Source organism: Lepidochelys kempii, chromosome 13 (assembly GCF_965140265.1).
Source record: "Lepidochelys kempii isolate rLepKem1 chromosome 13, rLepKem1.hap2, whole genome shotgun sequence".
NCBI classification, from domain to species: Eukaryota; Metazoa; Chordata; order Testudines; family Cheloniidae; genus Lepidochelys; species Lepidochelys kempii.
The window spans coordinates 40,508,703-40,518,560 of NC_133268.1; the positions used below are offsets into that span (position 1 = coordinate 40,508,703).

Here is a 9,858-nt window from a genome sequence, read left to right on the forward strand (position 1 = left end):
ACTCTCTGGTTGCACTTTCCTTCAAGAATGGGGCTGGGGAAGCTTTCACCAGAGTTGCTCATGAGAGGGTGGATGTGTTCTGGTCTTCACTGATTTTAACTTACTTGGTGATTCATGACATTCACCATCATTTCTGAGATAGTAACACTCCGGATTAGGGAAAAGACCTAGAGCACAAGTGAGTGCGTCCTGTGTGTGTGTGAGGCAGATGTCTGTTCCAAGTTCAGTGTTTTCAAACTTCCCGCCTGCTGCCCCTAAATCACCCCCAGCCCCCAGTCCCCGCATCCCTGCTGCTCTGCACAGATCCTGCCCGGTTTTTGCTCAGCAGTGTCAGGTCGATGTCAATGTGTGGCTCGCGGCGCAGTAATGGGTCAGAGTCTCTCAGTTCTCTGGACGGTTTCCAGAGGTGGAAGGATTTGAGCTTTTTATCGTGGGTGGCATCGAACGCTTTTCTGATCCCTTCATCCGAGTCCTCCCGTCCCAGATCCCCCAGGAAGAGCCTGGGGGGCTGGCTGGGGGACTGCACGTACCAGAAGGGATAAGGAGACCCAGAAATCTGGTAGGCACAATTCAGATGCACAGGTTCCCTTTGGGAGATGGTAACGCTGCCTGCAGTTTGGGTCACTGAGTCTGCTTCATAGGTGCCTTCTGTGGGAAGAACAGCGCAGAATAGATACACTCCGAGACAACATCCATGTATCAGCTCTGATTCTGTAATAAATGAGTGTAACAGATACGAACAGTGCAGCAAAAACATGATAAACACAGATACAGTAGAAACGTGGTGGTTTCACTAAGACACAACAGAAACAAAGTCTGCACTGAGAGACCATGCAAGCAAAAAGGGTGCAATCAGATACAACAGCGACTTAATATATAGACTCGGATATAAACAGAGAATATTGACAGTCAGGGGCAATACAGACAGCGTATGCAATCAGATATAATCCAAATATAATATTTATGATGACATATAATAGAAATAAATCATTCACACTCTATAGACAGTATAAGCATAATTGATACAATTGGATATAATATAAGAACTTCGTGATTTTCGGCCTTGAAACAAACTAAATTGTGAAGGCAGGGCGAAGGCATGGTTCCATAGAATGTAACAAAGCTGAGACGTAGAATGTGACTCGGAGCAGCTGTGACTGTAACAGCGGGGAGCCAAAATGGAGCCATCCTTGGGTTGATGATTCTTTCACTAAACAGAGCTAATTTCCTAATCCCGCAAGAATTGATTTGTCTTCTGGGCTAGTAGTTCCAAATTAGGGAAGGCAAAAAATCTGTCCTATACAGGGAACCTTAAAATCTATGTTGTGTCTCTGAGCAGGAGCTTCAGGAACAGCTTGACCCAAATTCCCAGGAGTGATTCTCTCTGCTCTGTAAATCCTTCTCAGTGCTACTGTCAGAAATGGGAACGTCTGAAGGGCAAAAAGTCCAGACTGGTCCCAGAGGAGTGCAGAGAACATGTAACAAACATTCTTCTGTCCCAGTACTTGTTGTATTGATCTTCTAACACCAAGTGGCAAAGTGTGTTCACAAATGGGAAATGGGTGCTGCAGAGATTCTTACACCTGAGCCTCCTTAGGCTGATTTTACTGGCATTCTCTCAGAGAGAGTGAGCATAAGACAGTGACTCACTCTCTATCTATTCATCCATGTATCCTGGGCAGGGGAAGATTCCTCAGCTGCTCAGATGCAGTTTTCCCACAGAACCTGACTTTCTCCACTGTGATCATGGTAGAGTTTGTGTGTTTTTATTTGTTTAGTCTTTGATATTGAACTGTCTGGTGTCACTTTCCTTGAAGAACAGGACTGGCCCAGTGGCAGCTTTCACTAGAGTTGCTCATGAGAGGGAGGACATCATGGGATAAGAGGGAAGGTTCTCTCATGGATTGGTAACTAGTTAAAAGATAGGAAACAAAGGGTAGGGATAAATGGTCAGTTCTCAGAATGGAGAGAGGTAAATAGTGGTGTCCCCCAGGGATCTGTACTGGGCCCAGTCCTATTCAATGTATTCATAAATGATCAGGAAAAAGGGGTAAAGAGTGAGGTGGCAAAATTTGCAGATGATACAAAACTACTCAAGATAGTTAAGTCCTAGGCAGACTGCAAAGAGCTACAAAAGGATTTCACAAAATTGGGTGACTGGACAACAAAAAGGCAAATTAAATTTCGTGTTGATAAATGCAAAGTAATGCACATTGGAAAACATAATCCTAACTGTACATATACAATGATGGGGTCTAAATTATCTGTTACCACTCAAGAAAGAGATCTTGGAGTCATTGTGGATAGTTCTCTGAAATCATCCACCCAATGTGCAGCGGAAGGCAAAAAAGCGAACAGAATGTGGCAAATCATCAAGAAAGGGACAGATAATAAGACAGAAAATATCATATTGCCTCTATATCAATACATGGTACACCCACACCTTGAATACTGCAGGCAGATGTGGTCGCCCCATCTCAAAAAACATCTATTGGAATTGGAAAAGGTTTAGAAAAGGGCAACAAAAATTATTAGGGGTATAGAACGGCTTCCGTATGAGGAGAGATTAATAAGACTGGGACTTTTCAGCTTGGAAAAGAAGAGACTAAGGGGGTATAGGATAGAGGTCTATAAATTCATGAGTGGTATAGAGAAATAAGAAAGTGTTATTTACTCCTTCTCATAACACAAGAACAAGGGGCCACGAAAGGAAATTAATTGGTATCAGGTTTAAAACAAACAAGAGAGAGTATTTATTTCATGCAATGCACTGTCAACCTCTGGAACGCCTTGCCAGAGGGTGTTGTGAAGGCCAGGACTATAATGGGGTTCAAAAGGGAGCTAGATAGACTCGTGGAAGATAGGTCCATCAATGGCTATTAGCCAGGATAGGCAGGAATGGAGCCCCTAGCCTCTGTTTGGCAGAAGCTGGGATTGGGTGACAGGGCATGGATCACTTGATGATAACCTGTCTGTTCATTCTCTTTGGGGCACCTGCCATTAGCCACTGTCAGAGGACAAGATAGTGGGCTTGATGGACCTTTGGTCTGACCCAGTATGCCCGTTCTTATATTCCTATGATGTGTCCTGGTCTTTCCTAATTGTACCTTACTTGGTGATTCATGATATTTGACATTCACCATAATTTCTGACATGGGAACACTCCAGATTAGGGCAAAGAAGGAAACAGAGCTAAAGCGTGTGTGATTTCTGTTCCAAATTCTGCCCCCCCCCCCCCAGGCCCCAGTGCCCGCCTCCCTGCTGTTCCGCACAGACTCTGCGTGGTTTTTGTTCAGCTCCCCTGCCGGTCCCTGTCACTGTGTCTCTCACGGCGCAGTAATAGGTCCCGGAGTCGCTCAGTTCGCTGGCTGCTTTCCACAGGTGGAAGGATTTGTGCTTTTTCTCGTGGGTGGCATCGAACTCTTTTCTGATCCCTTCATCCGAGTCCTCCCTTCCCAGGTCCCTCAGGAAGAGCCTGGGGGGCTGGCTGGGGGACTGCAGGTACCAGAAGGGATCAACATTAGTAGAGAGAGAAAATTGATAGGTACAATTCAGACGCACCGGGTGCCCTTGAGGGATGATAACGCTGCCTTCAGTCTGGATCACTGAGTCTGCCTCATGGGTGCCTTCTGTGGGAGGGACAGAGCGGAACAAACACACTCAGATACACTCCCAGACAGTGTTGCTGGAACAGTTTTTCATAGTGTGGGTGTTGAAGGCGGAAGCCATGTATTTGGGTTGTTATGAGTACTTCCAGCCGTGGGATGCGGCAGAACCCCTAATTCCAGCATCTGTGCTCCCAGATAACAACATGCACTTCTAACAGATTGAAACAGCGCAACATTACATGATAGATATACAAATACAAACGTAGTAGATTCCCTTAGTTATAATAGAAACCTAAGGAAAGCACAGAGAGACAATATAAACATATTAGACACACTAGCAACATAATTTAATTCGGATATAGCAGAAACAGAACACTGACACTCAGTCAATACAAACACAGATACAATCAGATATCATAGAAACAATATTTAAACTCGGATATAATAGAGAACAAATGACTTCAGAGATAATACAAACAATAGATATAATTAGACATAATTCAAGCATTATATATTATAAGCATTGAAACAAATTGAATGGTAAAGACAGGATAAAGACAGGGGGTCATAAAATGTGAGAAATCTGAGGAATACAATCTTACTCACTTAGAACAGACACGATTATCACAGCTGAGAGCCAAGGTAGAGTCATGCTTGGACCGAAAGATTCTTCGAGGAAACAGAGCGAATTCCGAAACCAATATCTATTTATTCGGGTCTTGTTACTTCAATTTAGGGAAGGCGAGAATTTTATACTCTAGAAGGTGCCTTAGAAATGTACCCGGTATCTCTGTGCTGGAGCTGCCATTTAGCTGATTAACATGGACCTAACTTCACAGGAGTGAGTCTGCTCTGTAAATGCTTCTGGATGGTGTAGTCAGGAGATGGGAGCGGTTGAGGGGCAGAGTTTGGGGGAGGGGGTTGCTGGCAGGAGACTACTCAGGGGAGGAACAGAATCGGATCATCTCATTGGTGTGTTTTTCCAGATCAACTCTGCCTCCGCATGGCAAAACGCCTAAACTAGTAGGAGACAAGGTGGGTGAGGTAACACCTTGTATTGTACCGACTTCTGTGGATGAAAGAGACAAGCTTTCGAGACCTGCTGTCTCACCCACAGAAGTTGGTCCAGTAGAATATATTTACCTCACCCATCTAGTCTCTCTGATATCCTGGGACTGACAGGGCTACAGCTACTCTGCATAAACCAGTGAGAAATATTTTAGCAGAATCGGATTGCCTGATAGTTTGCTGTCAGAATCTCCGGAGGAACAATGGTGGTTATAACTGGCGCAAGGCAATGCCTGGTGTTACATAGACAGACAAATGCTTTATATCTATGTAGTATATTAACTCACCCACATTTGTCTCTGTGTATATGTCCTTTTCACTGTAACATCCCCACACACACACACACAAACCCTTTTCTCTTTAGATGCTTACCTGCCTTTTCTGCATAGTACATTTTTCCTCCCAGAACACAGGCGTCCCCAGCTTTTATCAGAGTGAATGGGAGTTTTGTGCTTCGGATTGTTTCATACTTTGCAGTGAAAGCTGTGTTTCATTGCGTTCCCCATAATTGTCTAGCAGGAAAAATCCTGGATTAGAGCAAACAATGGAATCGTAGATCCCAGCGGATACACCTATATGGTCTCCTGTATGGAGTAACCGCTCTAGCCCCCGACTCCTTTACGAATAAAGTCCCCTCCGGCTCAGTGCTGGAAGCCGGGACTTTGAGTCCTTCAAAGATGAAGTCGGGCCCCTGGCTGGGGAGTTGCCGGCACCAGAATATCCACTCACTTCTCATGGAGAGATGAGAGCAGGTGAGGTTCCACCTAGCTCCCTCCGAAGCTCCTGCAGGGACTGGCTGCCGGATTTCTGTACTGCCCGGGGCCACCTGGGAAAGAGAAGTTGGCACCGAATTCACCCACATACAACCCTTAGGGGCCAATCACTCAATTGCATTCTCCCTCCCCCTCCCCCGCCCCAACCGCATTGTAAGGAGGCAAGATTCTAATCCGGATTAGTGAATTGCGACCGGGCTGGGGAGGAAACCTCACTCACTTAGAGCAAACACCGTTAAGGCAGTTGCTATCCAGCGTGACAGCATGGTGAGGTTTTCAGGGAGGCTGGAACACCACTGGGCTGGGCCTCAGACCCAGCTAGGGCGAACAGGACTGTCTCTATCCCGCAGCTCCAGAGAACAGAAAATTATTTAAAGAAAAAACCCTTGTGTCTTTTGTCTTGAAGCTGCCACCCGCCGGGATCACCCGCAGAGTGGACTGCACAGCCGTGAGTGTCTCTTCTCGGTAGGAGGCTGCCCGAGGGTGGTCTGGTGTGAAGGGCAGAGACTGGGGTGGGTGGCTGTCAGAGATGAAAGTAAGCCAGTAGGTCTGGTAGGGCTTACCAGCAAGAGCTGGTATGCCCTGCTGTACTGGACCGGCTTCCCCAGGCCAGCGATTCAAAGGGCCTGGGGGGCTCCGCGCAGCAGCCGGAGCCCCGGGCCCTTTAAAATGCCACCAGAGCCAGGCTGCCAGAGCCCCTTTAAATGGCCCTTTAAATCACCGCTGGAGGCCCCAGCTACCACTGCTACCCCGGAGGCGATTTACAGGGCCTGGGGCTCCAGCCGCTGCGGGGAGTCCCGGGCCCTTTAAATCGCCACTGGAGCCTGGGCAGCTCGGGGGTTCCCAGGCACCTCTGCAGCTGGTAGCTCCCGGGGGGGGGGGGGTGATTTAAAGGCCAGGGGGCTCCCAGCCGCCACCACAGCCCGAGTCCCCCTGGCCCTTTAAATCCCCAGGCCCTTTAAATCCCAGGACCCTTTAAATCAAGATTTAAAGACCGCACCTCTTCTGGTTGAGGCCCAGCCCCTGCTCAGGACTTCGGGGCATACCCTGAAATCCTTTAAATTACTTTCACCCTGGTGGCTGTTCAAGGGAAGGCAGAGCGCCAGAGGCAGAAGAATACGGTCCGTTCTATTATTTTTCTAACGCAACACCCCCCCCCCCACGTGGCAAAGTGAGTGCACAGACGGTAAATATTAGTGTGTCTATGTTATACCCCTCCCCCGCGCTGTGTCTGTCTTGCTTGTTTCGACCAGCGGCTCTCAACCCCCCTCCCAACCTGGGATGGGGGGAGTTATTATTTTTCATTTCCTAGGCAGATTACGCAGCTCCGTTCATTTTTCCCCTTTTTCCTGAGCTGATGGTGAATTTTGCTCTGACATGTCCTAAAATCCTGGGCCGGAGCAGAAAGAGGCGATTTCGTGCTGGTTTCCTGAGAGACAGTCAAGTGCAGGTTTCAGAGTAGCAGCCTGTTAGTCTGTATCCGCAAAAAGAAAAGGAGGACTTGTGGCACATTGGAAACTAACACATTTATTTGAGCATAAGCTTTCGTGAGCTACAGAATTCCTCCTCCCTCCACCCCCAGTCGCTCCTAGGAGCCTGGGATTCCTGCCACAGCCCCTGGGAGGTTTTTGCTCAACTCCCCTGCCGGTCCGTGTCACTGTGTCGCTCAGGGCGCAGTAATAGGTCCCGGAGTCGCTCAGTTCGCTGGCCGGTTTCCACAGGTGGAAGGATTTGTGCTTTTTGTCATGGGTGGCATTGAACCCTTTGGTGATCCCTTCATCCGAGTCCTCCCTTCCCAGGTCCTTCAGGAAGAGCCTGGGGGGCTGGTTGGGGAACTGCACGTACCAGAAGAGATAGGGAGAAACAGCCTCATAGGTGCAGTTAACAACCACAGATTCTCCTCGGGAGATCAGGACGCTGCCTTTGGTTTGGGTGACTGAGTCTCCATTGGTCTGTCCTGCGCGGGGAAAATAGCGTATTGTGTGCACTTAATGTAATAGCAACAAAATAGATACACAGACACAATAAAAACAGAATAATATAAACACTCGGAGTAGAAGCACCGTATATACGGAGAGACATAACAGCAGCTTAATGATACACAAGTTAATATACATGTAACAGACACATCATGGAAACACGCTGAATATATAGAGATATAATAATATAATAGTTACACTGAGATGTAATAGAAACAGAGTAGATAGGAATAAGAACATTGTAGATGTTCAGAGATAACAGAAAGACAACAGACACAGATATAATATAAACGTATTAGGCACATTCCGATATAACAGTAACATGTTGAAAGAAAGTAACATAACAGAAATAGTACATAGAAACAGATTAGATACAGGGAGGCACAATAAATACATAATACGTGCGCTCAGATAAAATAAATACCATTGATGGAGAGAGACGTGATACAAACATACTGTACATACATTCAGATATAACAGAAACGTAACAGATCTGAGAAGACATAATAGGAATATACTGGCTCAACTCCTTTCTAATAGACATACGGTAGATACAGACATCATGTAGACATCACAGATGCACTGAGATATAATGGAAATACAATGCATGCATAACACAGACATACTGTATAAGCACAGATATAGTGCGTTGTATTTCCATGCATAATACAGACATATAAACACACACAAGATTTTAGACACTGTTATCAGCTGGAAGAATACAATGGGAACAGGCTGAGGGATGGAATCTCACCCACTTAGAACAGACAGCATCAGCACAGCTGCGGCCCAAGCTAAAGGCATCCTTGGGTCTTCCTGGAATGTGGGACCGAGAGAGACAGAGAGAGGGAGGGAGGGAGAGCTGGTGCCACCGACAGCAAGAACTGGTTTCTCTTTTGATCGTGGTTTCTGTAGAGGAGCGAAGGGAAGAATGTTGCCCTTTAGATGATGGTTTAGAAGAACCGATTGTGTCTCTTTGGTGGAGCGCCTCTCGTTTGAATAGCCGCACAGGACTGGCTGTCTCTACTCTCTGAAGTGCTTCAGAAATGGTACTTCTGGAGATGGAAGCTGTTTGAGGATTACAAGGGGCGATGGTGGGAGGGACCGTGGTAAGAGAGAAGCGAACTCCCCGGCCAGGAAAATACGGTGTAGTCTGTTCTGTTGTCCGGGGCAACATCGCCCTCACGTGGCAAATATAATTTCACTGTTGAGAAATTTTAGTAGCAGAAGCGAAGTTTCTCATATCTTTGCAGCCAGTAAAGAAGCCTTTTCTAGGGTGTCAGGGGGTATTTTCTCCGGCATGGTAAGGGTGGGTTTATGCAAAATCTATCTAATTATGAGATTACTCTGTGAGTGTGTGTATATACACTAAAAGAAAAGGAGGACTTGTGGCACCTTAGAGACTAACCAATTTATTAGAGCATAAGCTTTCGTGAGCTACAGCTCACTTCTTCAGATGCATATCGTGGAAACTGCAGCAGGCTTTATATATACACAGAGAATATGAAACAATACCTATTCCCACCCCACTGTCCTGCTGGTAATAGCTTATCTAAAGTGATTTCCAGCACAAATCCAGGTTTTCTCACCCTCCACCCCCCCACACAAATTCACTCTCCTGCTGGTGATAGCCCATCCAAAGTGATAACTCTTTACACAATGTGCATGACAATTAAGCTGGGCTATTTCCTGCATAAATCCAGGTTCTCACATCCCCCCCACCCCCATACACACACAAACTCACTCTCCTGCTGGTAATAGCTCATCCAAACTGACCACTCTTCAAGTTAAAATCCAAGTTAAACCAGAACATCTGGGGGGGGGGGGTAGGAAAAAACAAGAGGAAACAGGCTACCTTGCATAATGACTTAGCCACTCCAAGTCTCTATTTAAGCCTAAATTAATAGTATCCAATTTGCAAATGAATTCCAATTCAGCAGTTTCTCGCTGGAGTCTGGATTTGAAGTTTTTTTGTTTTAAGATAGCGACCTTCATGTCTGTGATCGCGTGACCAGAGAGATTGAAGTGTTCTCCGACTGGTTTATGAATGTTATAATTCTTGACATCTGATTTGTGTCCATTTATTCTTTTACGTAGAGACTGTCCAGTTTGACCAATGTACATGGCAGAGGGGCATTGCTGGCACATGATGGCATATATCACATTGGTGGATGTGCAGGTGAACGAGCCTCTGATAGTGTGGCTGATGTTATTAGGCCCTGTGATGGTGTCCCCTGAATAGATATGTGGGCACAGTTGGCAACGGGCTTTGTTGCAAGGATAAGTTCCTGGGTTAGTGGTTCTGTTGTGTGGTATGTGGTTGTTGGTGAGTATTTGCTTCAGGTTGCGGGGCTGTCTGTAGGCAAGGACTGGCCTGTCTCCCAAGATTTGTGAGAGTGTTGGGTCATCCTTTAGGATAGGTTGTAGATC

General features: G+C 46.4%; 1 protein-coding gene across 1 annotated transcript; it reads right to left on the reverse strand.

Annotated features, from left to right (window-relative positions):
• Positions 1-259: 259 nt before the first annotated feature.
• On the reverse strand, positions 260-8,232 carry LOC140896817 (uncharacterized). The gene is made up of 4 exons (XM_073308826.1): positions 8,187-8,232; positions 6,973-7,406; positions 3,331-3,495; positions 260-556 (listed from the first exon to the last, which is right to left on the reverse strand). The coding sequence occupies exons 1-4, from the start codon at positions 8,230-8,232 to the stop codon at positions 260-262; spliced, it is 942 nt and encodes a 313-aa protein (XP_073164927.1).
• Between the last annotated feature and the right edge of the window lie 1,626 nt (positions 8,233-9,858).

Coding starts and splice junctions, on each gene's coding strand:
- LOC140896817 (XM_073308826.1), bottom strand. CDS start 8,232: ATGCCTTTAGCTTGGGCCGCAGCTGTGCTGATGCTGTCTGTTCTAA. Junction 7,407..8,186: donor GCTGATGCTGTCTGTTCTAA/GTGGGTGAGATT, acceptor TTCCCCGCGCAG/GACAGACCAATGGAGACTCA. Junction 557..3,330: donor CCGGGACCTATTACTGCGCC/GTGAGAGACACA, acceptor TGTGCCTACCAG/ATTTCTGGGTCTCCTTATCC.